At 42.6% G+C, this 18,955-nt stretch overlaps 1 protein-coding gene across 1 annotated transcript in view; it reads left to right on the forward strand.

Annotated features, from left to right (window-relative positions):
- Window positions 1–18,955, forward strand: part of LOC126272793 (uncharacterized) — a 102,942-nt gene that overhangs the window by 18,438 nt on the left and 65,549 nt on the right. The window contains exon 3 of the mRNA XM_049975943.1: window positions 4,729–4,979. Within this exon, the coding sequence (XP_049831900.1) occupies window positions 4,729–4,979 (251 nt within the window). The remainder of the gene's footprint in view (window positions 1–4,728; window positions 4,980–18,955) is intronic.

Below are 18,955 nucleotides of genomic sequence, written 5' to 3' on the forward strand. Positions count from 1 at the left end.
GATAACAAGAGTCCATTGTAAATAGTAGACTGTATTTTCTCTATCTGGTAGTCATAGTTAAAATTGTCAACTTGTGTTTCATATATTACTTATTCTGTTTTCTATTTCCATTAGTTACTTGTGTGATGACCTGAATACATAATTAGTATTTGAAAACTAGAAATTGCTGTCTTCATTTTTAGTATTCATTGTTTCTTTTCTTTGTTAACTGATCAGTAGATTACTATTGTTTTAGCTCCAAATGCAGAAAAATCAAAGTTGATGCATACGAGGAGTAAAAACCATTGCATAATGTTCGAATGCAGTTTTAATAGTGTGCTGCTCAACAAAGTTATGTCGTGCTGCTCAACACAGTTATGTTGTTTAAATATCTCGACGTAATGTTGCAAATGATATGAAATCGAAAGAGCATTTTAGGATTGTAGTAGCGAAGGCAAATTGTAGACTTTGGTTTATTGGGAGAATTTTAGGAAAGTGTGGTTTATTTGTAAAGGAGACCGTATTTTAGGAAAGTGTGGTTCATCTGTAAAGGAGACATTATATAGGACACTAATGCAACCCATTCTTCAATATTGTTGGAGTGTTTGGGATCTGCACCTTGTTGGGTTAAAGGAAGACATTGAAGCGGTTCAGAGATGGGATCTTAGATTTGTTGCCAGTTGGTTCAAACAAGTATTACGGGGGTGCTTAGGGAACTCAAATGGGAATCACTGGAGGAAAAGCAATTATTTTTTTTTTGATGAGCACTGTTGAGAAAAAAATTTAGAGAATGGGCATCTGAGGCTGACTGCAGAACTATTCTACTGCCACCAATGTACATTTTGCGTAAGTACCACAAAAGTAGCACTGAAAGACGTGAGTCGAAACAAAGCCCCGGGAGTAGACATTCCATTGGAACTATTGACGGCCTTGGGAGAGCCAGTCTTGACAAAATTCTACCATCTGGTGAGTAAGATGTATGAGACAGGCGAAATACCCTCAGACTTCAAGAAGAATATAATAATTCCAATCCGAAAGAAAGCATGTGTTGACAGATGTGAAAATTACTGAACTATAAGTTTATTAAGTCACAGCAAAATATTAACGCAAATTCTTTACAGACAAATGGAAAAATTGGTAGAAGCTGATCTCGGGGAAGATCAGTTTGAATTCCGTAGAAATGTTGGAACACGGGAGGCAATACTGACCCTGTGACTTACCTTAGAAAATAGGTTAAGGAAAGGCAAACCTACATTTCTAGCATTTGTAGACTTAGAGAAAGCTTTTGACAATGTTGACTGGAGTACTCTTTCAAATTCTAAAGGTGGCAGGAGTAAAATACAGGGAGTGAAAGGCTATTTACAATTTGTACAGAAACCAGGTGGCAGTTACAAGAATCGAAGGGTATGAAAGGGAAGCAGCGGTTGGGAAGAGAGTGAGACATGGTTGTAGCCTCTCCCTGATGTCATTCAATCTGTATATTGAGCAAGCAGTAAGGGAAACAAAAGAAAAATTCGGAGTAGGTATTAAAATCCATGGAGAAGAAATAAAAACTTTGAGGTTCGCCGATGACATTGTAATTCTGTCAGAGACAGCAAAGGACTAGAAAGAGCAGTTGAGTGGAATGGACAGTGTCTTGAAAGGAGGATATAAGATGAACATCTACAAAAGCAAAACGAGGATAATGGAATGTAGTGGAATTAAGTCGGGTGATGCTGAGGGAATTAGATTAGGAAATGTGACGCTTAAAGCAGTAAAGGAGATTTGCTGTTTGGGGAGCAAAATAACTGATTATGGTCGAAGTAGAGAGGGTATAAAATGTAGACTGGCAATGGCAAGGAAAGCGTTTCTGAAGAAGAAAAATTTGTTAACATCGAATATAGATTTAAGTGTCAGACAGTTGTTTCTGAAAGTATTTGTATGGAGTGTAGCCATGCATGGAAGCGAAACATGGACAATAAATAGTTTCGACAAGAAGAGAATAGAAGCTTTCGAAATGTGGTGCTACAGAAGAATGCTGAAGATTAGATGGGTAGTCACAATCTAATTAGGTACTGAATAGAATTGGGGAGGAGAGGAGTTTGTGGCACAACTTGACAAGAAGAAGGGACCAGTTGGTAGGACATGTTCTGAGGCATCAAGGGATCACCAATTTAGCATTGGAGGGCAGTGTGGAGGGTAAAAATTGTAGAGGGAGACCAAGAGATGAATACACGAAGCAGATTGTAAAGGATGTAGGTTGCGGTAAGTACTGGGAGATGAAGAAGCTTGCACAGGAGAGAGTAGCATGGAGAGCTGCATCAAACCAGTCTCAGGTCTGAAGACAACAACTACAACCACAGAAGTAGGTACGAGAGATTGGGATTTGTTCAGAGGCATGTAGACAATTATTTTTCCCTTGCTCTGTGTGAAAATGACGAAGAGTGGTAGAGTGTGTGTATGTATATAGATGTAGATCTATTGACTAAAACTTAGAAGTGATTGTTTTGGGAAAGCTAATTAGTTTTCAGTAAATTAGTAGCAGAAAGAGGGACTGAAAGTTTGTGATAGGTGAAAACTGTCAAACCAGAACGTTTACAGATCCAAAGCTTTTAAGAGTAGTGTGCTATTAATTGCACAGCATGAACTTGCCTATTAGATTGACTCAAATTCAAGAGGCTGTTGTGATGTAAAAGAATGAAATGTTTTCTGTGCCTATTGTTGATGTTATACACCTGGTGACACTGGAACAGGCGCACTGGCCACTACCAGTTCGAAGGCAGCATTACAGCAAGCCATTGAGTATCGGCTTTCCAGGACACTGAATTGGCATTGTTGCAACCACAGTTAAGACTCTACTTCCTGTCGCTAACGCAAACTCTGTGTGGTCTGGAGTTTGACATTACACAGCGCCTGCAGGATGTAGGAGCCTATTTCAATGCCACAGCCTGGCTCATATTTCGTGAATACAGTTTGATACTATTGTTGGTGTCCCTGCAAAGCAGCTGTTGCCTCCCTATGTGCCATGTGGAGTGTAACTGTTAAAACTCGAGACATTTGGGTAAGGAGCAGCCATCCAATTCTGACCACCAGACTGACTCCCCCCCACTCCACCTGATAGTGGTTTACATTTAAAACACACACACACTCTCTCTCTCTCTCTCTCTCTCTCTCTCTCTCTCTCTCTCTGCAAAGCACTGTGAAGTGCATGGCAGTTGGGACCAAGCATGGTGTCACATGTTAGGGCTTCTTCCTGTTCCGGGTTTGTATAGTGTGTAGAAATGAGTGTTTTAAATTGATTTGTGTGTGCTGTAATTAGTGTAAGCTTCTCTCCATGATCACTGCGAGTTTGATATGTAGGGACTGAGATTATATATTCTTTTCTGTACACTGATTCCTGGAATTTTGTAAGTAGGGTTTTATGCAGGGTGTATACGACCCGGGAGATCCGGGAAAAACCTGGGAAATTTTTTATCCGGGAGAAAACTGGGAAAAACCTGGGAATTTTTTAGAATTCCGGGAATTTTTTGTTGTTTTATTTTCAGTTAAATTTGTGTACTTTTGATTGGTAAGAATTGATACTCTAACAAAGGATATTACTGTATCCCACTACTGCAGAATAATACTGCAACAATAAAACGTGAACAAGGAAAACAAAAAAAAAAACATAAATTGCAAAGGAAATGTGCCATATACAACAACAAAACACAGTGCTCCTACAAGCGTTCGCCAACAGCAAAATATGTCATAGGCGTTAGGAAGACTATGCTATGCTTCATAACAACAAATTGCCTCCGATGAGCGTGACATCACAACTGTTGACATTAGATTCGTTTTAGCAGTTACGAGCGGGCTAATTCGCATGCGCAGTTCAGTGGCGTATGAGTAGTACTGTCTCCTTTTTCTGGCTACAGAAATGTGGCTGTTGGTTGTGTAAGCACACACAGCAAGCAGCTAGATGCAACTAGGAAAAATTTTACTGCCGCGCCCAAGCTCTCAGATTCACGCATGCATAGTCACTTTGATAGTGACGAAATGGGGCAATCAGAGGTGAACTTGTGGCCCTGTCAACAAAGTCAAACATGCTACAGTGACTGTCTCAACAAACTGGAATGTTTATTTTATTTAAAAAGCTTTGAGCTTTCACATAAAAAATTCAGACACATTACATTTCAGCATGTTCTTGTAGTATAAGGCTTACCACCTCAATGATGCCACTTTTTGTGACTATATTTAATGTAATATATTTTGTTTCATGATTGTGTGTGACATGTAGTACTGAAAATCATTTTTTTATTATGTTGTCATTCCTTATATGCTTCTGACATTCACATGCATCTAATTGTGGCTGATGCTGTGATTTCAGATTGAATCTACAAATTTCAGCTAGTTGAGCTTTCTGTGCTTTGGCTTATGGCACCAACTCCTTAGTAAAATTTGTCAGCTTGAATAGGTGAACTTTTGAATGCAGTTCCTATGTTTATTACCCATGACCCTTCTTAACCCTGACTATTAAAATTTATCTTAACGTTGTTGTTGGGCCCAGAACGGAAGATTTTTAGTTTGTTTTCTATCGCAAATTGGGGGGAAAAATTAATATATGTGGAACATTCTGATTATTTCTTTTTGGAACTAGGTTTTGAATTCATTGCAATGCAAGCAATTATATTATTAAATATGCTAAAAAGTGTTACTTGTGATGTTGAGTTGTTATTGTAACAAATATATCTATGGAAAGGACAGGCAACATTATCATTTCTTAATATACAGGAATTCGGATGGGTTGACACCAGTACATGTTGCTGCTGCTTGGGGCCATGCAGATCTTCTGAGGCTTTTGCTTCTGAATGGTGGGGATCCATGGCTTCAGGATAATGAAAGCTGTACTGCATTTCATTATGCTGTCCAGGAGGCTCATTGGAATGTAGCTGAAGTACTTCATCAGTTTCATTTGAAAGATATTTCTCTGCAGCAAACCAATAATAGCTCCATCGAGAAACCAAAGTATGAGGTAAATCTTGGTAAGTTTGGTAATATTTGTTTGGAATAAACAGATTACTTGACACAACTTGTTATTAGTTCTGAGGTGACACTGGAGTTGTTCGCCAAGTTCCTGCAGATTCCGGAGAAAGGTACAATATATCACTTAGACAGCAGCTACACTACAGCCCGTATATAAAATTTTTTTAGAATAAGTTATTGTTGAAACTTTTAGGTTTTATGTAGAATGAAATAAAAGGCAAAAAGATTGGAAATTCAGCCTGAATGATTGGTGCTGAACACTTCCATAATGTGAAGTAAGTTTGTGCTTTCACCACAACCACCACCTCATCCTCCTCCCCCCCCCTTATTTGCCCTCCCATTCCCACTCTCCCACCCCGCCCCTGCCTATTGTCCCTTCTACTGCCACTGCCACTGCCCCCAACCCCATCCCCATTGTTGTCCTTGTTGTGTATTGCAACTCTTTCTTGGCAGGGGAGCAGTAATGTATGATTGTATTTTATCTGAATTTTTGATCATCACATTTTGTCTGGTGACAGATTGGATATCACTGCAATGCGTTTCTCATCTTACATCATCACAAGTTTATAATTTCCTTGCAGAAGAGTTAGCCATCTTTTGATTAAAATTATGTAGCTGGTGTCTTGTAACAAATAAGCTTAGGCAACGCAATGAATACAGTTTAAATTGCTCTTTTTTATGTACTGTATTGCTTCGTTACTGGCACTGATACTGTCACTGGATTACCAGTCAGTTTCCAAAGTAAACTCAAGGACTTGCTCACAATTTACGAGAAACTATTTGAACTGTTCATGTGTGTGAACACACTTCCCAATAAAACTTCACTGCTCGCATATGTCATTATTGGAAAAATTCCAGTCTGATGTGAAACTGCTCAATAAGTGCCTAGCATTACAAAAGGCGAAATCTTCTAAAGTAAATTGTACACTTAGACTAATCAAAGCTACAAACTATTACACTGCAGCCAGTTGCCACCCAAAATCAATCACTGACTCTATTAGTGTGAAGGATACAGAGCTCCTTCATCTGTCCATAAACCTGAGATCAAGATTCTCTAAAGCCTGACAGAAATCATCCAGTCCAGGACACACAGCATCTGCTACATGAAACGTTTTGACTCTTTAAAGCCCTTTCTCACCGCTCAACATCAGTTCCCTTCTAAATTATGCGAAGTCACTATTACACCCTTGTAATTGGTCTGCTATTGGCTGTAGCAACGTAGTTCCCCCATCTTGGCACTCTATCATAGTGCCATGCAGTAAGTTGCAAATTTGCAAAACTTTGAGGAACCTGGCCAACTTTAACAACTATAATCAAACAAAAGTTATGTACTTCCATGAATGTTTCACCAGATAAAAGAACCTTGGGCTCAATAATGTCTGAATTTGTTGTCTGAAACAAGTACAGTAACAATGCAACTGTGTTGATTTGTGTTCTGATATCTGCAGCTGTCAGAGGAGAATTAAATATGTTGTATATGTAGTTGAATCTGTTTAATCCATCTCATGATAACAGGTACAGATTTCTGAGCTACCTCACTTTGTTCAATCCGAGCGTAGCAGAATGCATCATTTGTCTAAGAAAGTTCATAGATAGTCACATTGTAGGCTCATATTTTAGGACTCCAGGACAATTTAACTGATTTCATTTGGCAGTACTTGCAAGACAGACTGTAAATGAAATGAGTCAAGGGTACAGAGCTCCTTCGTCTTGTCTGCTTTACATCTTCATAATCAGTATATATTTCTTGATTGCACTCATTTTTCCTTGCAGTATGCTCATTATACTCTTTCTAATGCTTTCTTTTCTTCATAATTATTTGCTTTCTCATGACTCTCACATTTTTGACATTGATCCTTTTTAAGTTTGCATACGGCAAGACTATAGTTCTGCTAAAATGGTCTTCTAAAACTTATTTTGCTGGCTGGTTTGAAGTCCATACATTCCTCCTTAGACAGTACATTTTTGATATACTTAGAAGGGGAGGCCCTGCTGTTGGAATCGCTGATTTATTCAAATTTTGTACACTTTTAGTAAGTCATTAAAACAACATAAAGTGCAAGTAGCAAGACACACTACTATAGCAGTTCCGAAAAAATCGCAAGAGAAGTTTTATGCGCCTGTTATGTACCTGATTTATGTGTGCGAAGGTGCCGATTCTAAGTAGTGTGGTAATGTGGTTAGCGTACGCAGTTTGCAAGACAGTTGAACACAGTTCGAATCTGTCTTGCATGTTACCCTGTCTTCCACCTTTAAACTCTCTTGTTTTCAAATCTAGTCCAGCGCAGCCCCCAAAAATCAGTCTTTCCTTCTCATCCCGTCTGGTAAGTATCTTGTGACCTGGGTGACTTTCCCAAAATCTACCTCTTTTCCTAGACCTCTCCAGTCCTTCTCCTTCACTGTTCTTCATTCCCATTGAACCCTTTCACCTGGAGGAGGATCCACTGGCTCTGAAAGTTTGCCTAGTTATAATCTCTTACGTGTGTTCTGCCACTGCTTGGTGAGTACTTTTTTATCCATCCAATTATCTTATTTCATCAAAAATTGATTATTTTTGTTGTCCTAAACTTTTGCATGAGAAACAGAAATTTACACGCATCTAAGATTCTCACCAAATCCTCGAAATAATATATTAAATGAATGTTGTGGATGTTACCTTCTTATTTACTTTTCACCTTTCACTGGCATACTGGAGGACAGCCTTCCCATTTGTTTTAAAAATATGAATTTGTTTCTTGTGTGATGTTTGTTTCTCCATATTGGAAACAATAGTACGAGGGCAGGGTCATTCCACATCAAATCACACGTCATGTCACTCACCACCTTAGACTTTCATGAAACTGCGCACTTTTGCTTATGCTTATAACATAAGAACGTGCAGAAAATCTTTTTGCTCTCAGACTAAAAAATTTTTAATATTAAACAATGGAAAATCCAGAATGGAATATAACAATATTAGAGAAGGAAAGTTTCTACTCACCATATACCAGAGATGCTGAGATGCAGACAGGCACAACAAAAAGATTCTCACAGAACAGATGGACGCTGAGGCTGCCATCGCGCCGCCGCTGCCTTCGCCCATGGAAGTCGTTGCTCCGCCTCCTCATCCGAGCGTACCCAGTAGCAGTGCATGGCGGCGGTGGCGCTGTCGATGGAGTCGTGGGCTGAGGTGGTGGGAGCCACGAAGCCTCCAATTCTGCCGGAAAACAACTAGCTGCAGAAAACTGAGGATGGCACAAACGAATCTGGTTCCGGTGTCGCTTGACAGTGCTGGAGGGACCAGAAATGAGAAATAAGGCACGGCCAAGCCGGCGAAGAATGCGCCCCTGCTCCCAACGCTGCCTGCCAGAGAAAACGTGATAGAACACCAAATCACACGGCGCGAAGCCAGAACAAGGTGAAGCAGAAGGAGTGCATGGCGTCGGGTGCAAAAGCTGCAGGAGCCACCGATCGGCACGGCCATGTAGCAATTCCACTGGGGAATGGGTGCCACGCAGCTGAGAGTGATATGAAGCAAGGAAAGTCCAAAGCGCACGCTCGCGAGAGTGCGTGGCATGCAACTTACTCATCTGCACCTTAAACGTACGCACAAAGCGTTGAGCTTCGCCGTTCGACTGGGGTGGAACGGGGCTGAGGTCAGATGGCGAATGCCGTTAGCAGCACAGAACGTTCCCAACTCTGAGGACACGAATTGGGAGCCATTGTCAGAGACAATAACTTCAGGAAGGCCCTCAATGCAAAAAATAGATGTCAAAGCCCGACCAGTACTTGCAGATGTAGTAGAAGACATAGGTACAACAAAGGGGAAGTTGCTGTACGCATCAATATCAACCAGCTGGTGTCGCAGAAAGGACCTGCAAAATCAGTATGAACGTGCTGCCAAGGTGCAGTAGGAGTCTGTCACGCAAAGAAGCGCTGGCGGGGAGCAGATTGATGCTCCGTGCAAGAACGACAGTTAGCAAGCAAATTCTCAATTTGTAATTTGTTTATCAATGCCGGCTCAAGTGCAGTGATGACGCGTTAATTGCTTCATCTGCACTATACCCCAATGACTAGCGTGCAGTAAGCGGAGAATTTCCGACTGCAACGAACGAGGTACAACCGCACAAGACTGATTATTGTCAGTTCGTAATAAGATAATGCCGTGGTGTACAGACAAGTTGTGACATTGCCCAAAGTAACGTTGAACAAGTGGATCTCGAATCAGTGTAGCAGATGGAGGCCATTGAGTACGAATATACTGCAAAAGAAGCGTCGGTGGCTGTCACGGAAGCAATGCGATGAAAATCCACCAGAGAACCATCAGGTAATTCCTTATCTTGCGAATCAATAAACATGCATGACAATTCCGAAGAATCAAACAGTTCGTCAGGACTGATAGGGAGACAGGACAAAGCGTCAGCATTGTCATGTTGGGCCATAGGCCTTAACATTTCGTAATTGTAGTTATACAAAGACCAACGTTGCAACTTTTTTGCAGTACGGGCCTGTACTGGCTTTGACGGGTGAAACGACGACATCAAAGGCTTATGGTCGGTGACCTAATAGAACTTGTGACCATACAAAAAATCATGAAACATTGACACTCCATAGACAATAACTAAAGCTTCTTTCTTGATTTGAGAACAGTTTTGCTGGGCAGAATTGAGCAACTTAGACGCAAAAGCGATCAGGCGATTGACAGAATTAATGCGGTGCGGGAGAACCGCTCAAATGCCATGAGAAGATGCATCGACAGCCAAAACATCTTGTTTGGGGGGATCGACGGGAATCAAACTGCGATCACTCAACAAAACAGATTTGAGCTTGTGGAAAGCAGCGTCACATACTGAAGACCAAACAAAAGGATTGGTCTTGTGCCAAAGGTGATACAAAGGTGCTGCAATCTGTGCTGCATTTGGTATAAACTGAATATGTGATTTTTCCCAACACAGATGGAAGTTCTTTAAAGTTCCTGGGTGCTGGCAAGTCTCTAATCACACTGAGATGTGACGGCAAGGGGTGGATACCTTGTCCATTAATCATATGTCCTAAATACTGAATCTCGGTTTGAAAAAATTTGCACTTATCTGTGTTACACTTTAGTCGTGCTTGCAAAAGTACAGTAAATAAGGCACACAAATTCTGCAAATGTTCGCTAGGGGTGCGCCCTGATAAAACTATATCGTCCAGATAATTTGAGCAACCAGGGACAGTTTCACACACCTGCTGCAAGTAAGACAAAAACATAGCAGGAGCCGAAGCACAACCAAACAGAAGACGGCGAAACTTGAACAATCCAAGATGGATGTTGATCTTAAAATAGCACTGCGACTGTTCGTCGAGCGGAATCTGAAAGTATGCGTCCCACAAGTCAATCGTGGAAAAGAATTTTTCCGCACCAAGCTTATCAAAAATTTCTTCAGGATGCGGTAAGGGAAATGTATCTACCATTGTCTGGGGATTTACTGTGGACTTAGCACAAATACAGAGACGACTGTTTGGTTTCTTCACACAAACACACACTATAGGCGAAGCCCAAGGCCATCAGAAAAAGAGTTCAATAAAATCATGTGGCGACACTGTCTGCATGGTCACTAGCGTTGATGCAAAGTACATTGTCCTGAATCGCAAGACCTAAAAGTTCAAATGTGTCCATGCAAAAAATGTTTGTAGCATCACTAGAGCGGAGCACATGGAAAGGCACTGTATGGGTCGTTGCACCATAGCTTGCAAACTACACACGGCGAGCACTGAGATTTTCTGTCCAGTAAAAGCAGTCAGTGTGGAATGTGAACGACGAAGCGGGGGCGAGCCAAGCAAGTCATACGTTGATCTGTTCAGTAAAGAAACTGACGCACCAGTGTTCAGCTGCATGCGAACAGAATGTCCACAAATGTTCAGTCACAAAAAGTTTCCTTGCATCGTGCTGAATGCGAGAGGAAGTGTCTGACAAAACTGTATTCTCACGACGAGCTGTAGAAGCACGTGAAGCAGAAGGCTTTGAATAAATGGCACTAACGTCCATAGACTGATGTGAATCATGATCATGGCGGTTGCCGTTGCGGTGAGCCCAACGAGTCGCGCGAATGGGAGACAGGTTGTGACTTAGAATTTCCCTTACTACACACGGCTTGTACATGCCCCTTCTTATTACAAAAATAACACTGTGTTTGACGGGATGGGCAACTGTCCTGTGGGTGAGCACGAAAGTATTTCAGACATGATTTCGTTTCTTAGTGGGTGCCTGGTATGAAACATGTTTACTTGTGCGCGAGCGGCATGGCTGGCTGGCTGGCTGTGCTGGCAGGTGGGAGGGCATGTGTTGTGCCGTACTAACAGTACATACACTCAGGGTCACGTCGAACACGGAAGTAGCCATATCTAATGTATCTTGTCTGTCCAGCAAGTCCACTACTTCCTGCAGAAATGGGTTTTTAAATCTGAGGATTGGACTGAGAAGGGCCACGCCTAAGGTGAAAGAATTTGTTGAGTCAGATACCACATTTACACTGTCATGGAAATGAGAGTTCAAAGCATCAATCACCTCATTGTACATTTTAGTTTCTGGGTGGGTGATGGGAAACAATTTCACGAGCACACGGTACAACACAACACCCGCTTTGGCAATGGAAAAAGGCAAGCCGCTCTATACCTGGTAGGTTGTAAGCTGCGAAGTGTGCCTCGGGCTGGGTGATATATTCTGGCCAGTGCTCAATGTCAGGATTGTAGGCACGAAATGGCGGTGCCGTTGGTACAGGCAGTGGCATTGGAGGTGCCGAAGTAGCTGCAGTTTGTAGAGTGACCAGTCCATTTATGGCAACAAGCAGCTGCATCATTTGCTGAGCCTGAAAATGTAAAAGATAGGACAGAAAAGCCTGTTCCTGTGGCAAAGCCATGGTTTACACAAATGAAAGTTGTATACTGAGGTTAGCACGAAAAGAAAGCAGTACCGAGCAAAAAGGAAATGATAGGGGAAACCTCGTCGCCAGCTGTTGTATCCCACCTGGAAGGCTGCGCGTGGGTAGGAGCAGGAAAAGGTGAAAATCTCTCTGTACTGCAATGTGAATTAAAATAACCTTTACTTCAGCTACAAGAGTAATACTTAACTTAGCCCTGAGGTGCGAAGCTGAAGCGAAGTGTCCCAGCCGTCTGCTCTAGATCAAAAGGGGAAATTGTGCAGCGGAGCTTGTAGAGCTCCACAGCACTGGCTAGAGGGCGCTGTCGTCGGTATCTCGTGGTAATACCAACCTAAGAATTTTTATACGCCGTATCATCGTTGCTATCGATACCACAGGAAGAGCTTTGTTTACAAAATACAACCATGTCTGACTCTGGCTATTATCTCTATTGGATCCCTTGAGATTTCCCTTGGGGAGCACACATTTGCAGCTGTCATACAGCTCTTTGATGATGAGAATCTTCTGTGGTGTACCATACTTCCATAACACCTGTCACAGCACTTGATGTTTCACAGAATAAAAAGCCTTTTCAAAATCAATGAATGCCAGATACGTGTTGCCTGCAATTTGATGTAATGTGATCCTAAGAGTATTAATAAGATCAACACAAATGTGTTTACACAGTCAGTTCTCAATTTCAAAGCACTCCTAATATTGCTCATTGTAGGTCATTGCAGATTTATATCTTGACCTGATTTGACTTCTTCCTTCACCTGTTCCTTGTATTTGTCTTTACAATTTAATTACTTCTTGGAGTGCTCCTCCCATCTCTGTAGCCATGCATGTTGGTTTGGAACCATCATACTATCCTTTCTCTTAACTGTTTCTTCATGTCCAAAGTTCTTCATTGAGAGTCCTTTGGCGATATTGTACAGCTCCTTTATATTTCCTTGTCTTGCTGCTTCTTCTGTTCACTGAGCCTGCTCATCTATCCATTTTCTCTCTCCTTATCAACATTTTCACTTTTTTTTGCCTCTGTGTATTCTTTATGCACTTATATCTTTTGTGTTCATATCTTACAAAGATTTAACTTTTGTTTTAGTTCCTTCCTGCAGCTAATTACCTTCCATGAGTCACTAGAGATCCTTTTTTCCCCTTTGATTTGTCTTAAATACTAATATGCTCTCTCCAACATCTAGATAGATGTCTTAAGTTTTTGCCACCGTGTTTCAATCCGTACAGCACAAATTTTTGTCTAAGGATCTGGAATCTGTTTTGTAGTTAGCAAATCTTTCTTTTATATGTTGGATTTTCAACCTTATCACACTTTTTTTCTCTATTTGCCACTGTCTTCAATCTGATCTCTACCAAACCTAGGTAGTCGTTATCTTATGGCAGTTGTGACGTGGAAACAATCTGCCTCCAATGACCATGTCACGCTCAGTGCACTATGTCAGCAGTTCACCATTTGCATTTCTGTTCTCAGTGCTGTGTACACCAATGATGTATTCCATTACATTTTTTTATGTGTCTACTGTTAGTTTCTCAAAGCACTCCATTTATCTCTGTATAAAATGCAACTTTTAATTCTCCTTCAGCCGCTTCAGTAGGTGCATAACATTGAATTAGTGATATTTCACATATTTGTTCTAAAGCACACAGTTATTATCCTTTCTGACAGTGATTTCCACTACAGGATGCTCTTTTGCAGTTTTTAGATAGTCCTACACAGTTCTTGTGCACTGCGTCTTCACCTGTCTTGCCTACATGCAGCACCACTCAACCATTTTTTGTTTGAACTTCCCCAGAGTCTGGCCACCTTACTTCACTTAGTCCCAATATATCGAATCTGTAGTTCATTTCCTTTCTGAACTGTCTTAACCTTCCAACCCCTCTAAATGTTCTTACCTTCCAGAATCCAGTATGGGTTATCCTTTTCAGGCCAAAGGTCATATCCTTAAGATCTATCTGGCAGTTTCTCTTTTTAATTCATGTTATCAGACTGCAGTGCCTTGAGTGACCTCGTGGGGCTGCCAAATCATGGCCTGGATGCCTGCCAAGGATTTATATCGGCACCTTACCCCTTAGATAGCTTGCTTCACCATGACTACAGAACACTATCCATCCCTCCACGGTGATTCTTAAGTGCATCACTGTTGTCCTGGTTACCAAGGATCTTCCTCTGCCCACATTAAGGGACCATGCCTGCTGCCACACAATCATAAAGGGGGAAAGGAAAGGAAAAGAGGATACAAGGCATGAAATTGTGAGACACACTTTGTCTGGATCCTCCGTGGAGACCTCACCAGCTAGGGAGACAATGCTGGCAGTTAACTACCAATAGTATAGCACTCCACTCCATTGGAACACATGAACCCCCTCGCCCACCTGAACAATGTTTCATTATGACTGTGTGTTTGTGTGTGTTTGTGTGTGTTTGTTTGTGTTTGTTTGTGTTTATGTGTGTTTGTTTGTGTTTGTGTGTGTTTGTGTGTGTGTGTTTGTGTGTGTGTGTGTGTGTGTGTGTGTTTGTGTGTTTGTGTGTTTGTGTGTTTGTGTGTTTGTGTGTTTGTGTGTTTGTGTGTTTGTGTGTTTGTGTGTTTGTGTGTTTGTGTGTTTGTGTGTGTGTGTGTTTGTGTTTGTGTGTGTGTGTGTGTTTGTGTTTGTGTGTGTGTTTGTGTGTGTGTTTGTGTTTGTGTTTGTGTTTGTGTGTTTGTGTTTGTGTTTGTGTTTTTGTGTTTGTGTGTGTGTGTGTGTGTGTGTGTGTTTGTTTTACTGTTTGGGGACCAGAATGCTGTGCAGATCTGGAGCAAGAGCTGGGAAGATACTGTTCAATGAAAGACAGGCTCTACTGAAGGTTGGATGGCGGGGAGGGGGGTGGGGGTGTTATCGGAATGTAGGGGTAGGACACATCGTAGGGAGAATGCTCACCTGTGAAGATGTAACAAGGTGGTGTTAATAAGAGGGATCCAGATGGTGCAATCTGTGAAGCACTCATTGAATTGCTGCATATTGTGTAGAGCAGCATCTTCAGCAGGTGGGTGATGCAACTGTCTCCTGCCCACAGTTTATCAGAGACAATTCCTGTAAACACACCTTGTTGGTTGTCATCCCCATGTAAAAAGCAGAACATTGGTTGCAGCTTATTTTGCAGATAACATGACTCCTTTACAAGTAGCCCCGCCTCTGATGGGATAGGGAATGCCTCTTACCAGATTGGATTAGGTTATGGTAGGACCATGTGTGGGATAGGTCTTGCATCTAAGAGTTTGCAGGGACATGACCCGTGAGGCAAGGGGTTGGGAACAGGTGTGGAGTAGGGATGGACAAGGATATTGCATAGGTCTGGTGGGCAGTAGAATGTCATTCATAATAAGGCAGAGCTTACCGAAAACAGTAAGGAGAGTCTTAGTTTCTGTATTGAGTTGCAAGCTGTAATTGGCACAGCTTAACTGTTTGGTTTTAGGAAAAGAACCACTTCTGTTAGACACCCCAGTGGCGAGGGGAGATAACTGATGTCATAAGGTAAACAAAGTCATGAGGTAAACAAAACTAGAAATAGAGTGCATTACTGAAGGAAAATGTTTCTCTGCGGCCATTCCAGGGTTGAAATGCTCATTCATTTAAGAACAAAAGAACTAAGTGTTAAATCTTTAGAGAGCTTGTGAACAGGAGAGTCAGTCTTCAGTGATGGGGAGTGTAGTGCAACGTGATGATCATTGTCAGTGACATACAGAATGTCTTCTGTATATCTCTCGTCTTCAACATTTATCTTCTTGATGCAGATGGGCCAACTCCTCATAATTGTTCATTTTATGTATTTTTCCAGGATTTGGTGAGAATCAGTTTGTATGTAAATTTCTGTTTCTCATGTGAAAGTTTTGGACAGCAAAAACAATCAATTTTTGATAAAACAAGGTAATTGTATGAAAAAAAGTAATCACCAAATGGTGGCAGAACACATACATAAAAGATTATAATTAAGAAAACTTTCAGAGCCAGTGGATCCTCCTTCAGGTGGAAGCGTTGAAGAGGAAGGAAGAAGAGTGAAGGAGAAGGATTCAAGAGATCTAAGAAAAGGGGTAGATTTTGGGAAAGTCACCCAGAATCACGGGTCAGGAGAGACTTACCAAATGGGGTGAGAAGGAAAGACTGATTGTTGGGGACTGCACTGGACAAGATTGTGGAAGACAGCGAAACAGGCAAAACAGAAATTACTGCTTAAACATTGTGCACGAATTAATAAGAGTGAAAAGCTAAGTATATTATGCATAACAGAGGAGGAAGGCGATGGCAAAAAATGGACAGGTAAGAAAATGAAATATGTAGAAAACTAAAGAAGGCGGAAGAAATTAACATAACTAAGGCCAGGTAGGTGGCGAGAACAGAGGACATGTTGTAACACTAGTCCCCTCATGTGGAGTTCTGAGAAAAATGGTCTCTGGAGGAAGAATCCAGATGGAATTGGCACCAAGGTCACAATTATCATGTTGTAGAACATGCTCTGCAACCGGATATTGCTTGTTGCCAACATACACCCCTACCTATGCCCATTCATCCTAACTGATAATTAGGTGGTTGTCATGCGAATTTAGAAGGGCAAACAGTGTTTAGATAATAGTATACGACGTGTCGTTTCACAGGTGGCTCTCCCTTTTGATAGTGTTTTACCAGTTGTAGGAGTGATGTAGGTGGTGGTAATCAGGGTGCATAGGACAAGTCTTGTAGCAGGGACAGTCACAGGTGTAGGAGCCATAGGGTAGGGAGATGGGTGCAGAAGGAGCATAGGGGCTGACAAGAGTATTGGGGAGATTGGGAGGGCAACAAAAAGCTATTCTAGATGCCTTCTATCAGAGATTTTGCCCACCACATCTAGAATAGCTTTTTGTTGCCTTCCCAATCTCCACATCATTCTTGTCAGACCCTATGCTCCTGGTCCCATCTCCCTAACCTATGGCTCCTATCCCTGTGACTGTTCCCACTGCAAGACTTACCCTGTGCACACTCCTACCATACCACCACCTGTGTACTAGTCCTGTAACTGAAAAAATATGCACTATCAAAGGGATAGCCACCTGTGAAACGACACACATCATATAATGAGTGTTACGTAAACACTGTTCGACCTTTTAAATCGGCATGGCAACCACCAAATTATCAGTTACAATGAATGGGAATAGGCAGAGGGTGTATACTGAGGGTGTATTCTGGCAACACCCAATGTCCGGTTGCAGAGCATGTTCTACAACACGACAGTCAGTCGTGACCTCCACACCTGTTTCACCACACAGAAACCCCCCGCTCCCCTTGCGAGTCTGGGGCTTAGAATAGGCGAGGTATTCCTGCCTGTCGTGATAGGCAACAAAAAGGAGTCTCAAATGTTTTGGCCTTTATGTGATGATCGGGTTTCAACTCCATCTTCCTAAATTTTTCCGAAGAGCGAGTCGATTGGGGAAGGGCGCCTTCCATGGTGCATTGTGTCCGTCATGCATTGAGATCTTTAGCCCACTTTCTCATCGTCACATTTCAGTCCCGCTCAGTCTACATATCTAGGATGAGGGCACCTTCCTGGGTGCATTTTCCACCTTGCACTATGCAGTGTTGCCTTCTGTGCTGATGATGACTGTGGACTTCTTAGCACCTCATATCCAGCACAGTATCCAGTCTGTTGTGGTGGGGTTGCCATTTACCCTGTTGGTTGTAGCCCCCTGACAACACAAGGATCGCTCTGCTGATGCCTGTGCCATTAACTCTCCATATATGCCACAGAGTTGATGCTCATCTCCCTGGGGCATCGGGACAGTGTTTCCATCCTACCAAGTGGCCCTTGCTGAGGCTGGATGGTGCCCGTGGGGAGGGCTCCTGGTTGGAGTGGGTGTCATCAGGGCGGATGATATGCCATGAAGCATAGTACATCATCCCATGCTGGTGGTCTGCTGCCAGCAGTCTCTAAACGGGCAAAGTCTAACTTCAACACTAAGAAATTGGACCACTAATCATTCCTCTCCCTGGCCACACCATGGGAGGATTGCCAGGGTAAGGATGGCAGTGAAGCTTATTCGCCCCGGTACCTCGTATGTACGAGAGTTGATGGGGAATTTTTCATGTCCATGAAGCCTCAGTATTTTGTGGAGCATTTGGAGGACGTGGTTGGGGAGGCGGAGGGCTTGTCCAAAATGTACTCAGGCCAGTCTTGTTTAAAAACAGCATCCTCTGCCCAGTCACAGGCATTACTCGCTTGTGAAGAGTTGGGGGATGTTTTTTATGATCACACTCCCTCCATAAGAGTTTAAATATGGTCCAGGGTATTGTATTCCTCAGGGACCTTCTTTTGCAGTCTGATGATGAGCTGTGCTTCCCTGCCTGTTGCTCCCACACCACATACATCCCAACCCCCCCCCCTCCCCTGTCCCCACCGCTTCCAACCATCTGGGAGTTCAATCCCCTCTTCTGAGCCGGAGAAGTGTAACTCTTCTTCAGCTCCTCTCTCCTCTCACTAGAAATAGGTCCCTTGGGTCACTCCCTTCCCAGGTTTCTGCTAGTAGGAAAGATGACACCCACCAGTGGCTGAAGAGCCCAAAAGCAGCTGGTCATAGGGCTTCACACTCCTTCTCAGTCCCGGAGACTGAATCAGTCCTCCCAGCCAGGGAAACCCAAGGGACAGTGAAAGAAATCCAAAAAGGAGGTCACCAAGACAAAGAGAATTGCGGTGGCACCCACAACACCATTACCTATAAGCTCTGCATCTGCGGATGAGGTGGAGATTCTGGTGTTCGCTGAGGACCTAGATCTCACCAGACCCTCAGATACAGTGGATATAGACCAGACAAAAAGTTGGTGGCAGCAGGTGGTCCTGAGGTGTAAACTGCCTCATTGAATGTTCCATGCCTTCCCAGTCTCACATCCTCCAGTGGAATTGCGGCGGTTTTTCCACTACCTGGCTGAGCTACAGCAACTGTTAAGCTTTACACCTGCTCTGTGCATTGCCCTCCAGGAAACCTGGCTCCCAGCAATGCGGACCCCTCCCCTCTGCAGCTATTAGGGATACTACAGGAAACGTAGATACCATAATAGTGTCAGGTAGAGTTCGCTTT

This window comes from Schistocerca gregaria, chromosome 5, assembly GCF_023897955.1.
Source record: "Schistocerca gregaria isolate iqSchGreg1 chromosome 5, iqSchGreg1.2, whole genome shotgun sequence".
NCBI lineage: Eukaryota > Metazoa > Arthropoda > Insecta > Orthoptera > Acrididae > Schistocerca > Schistocerca gregaria.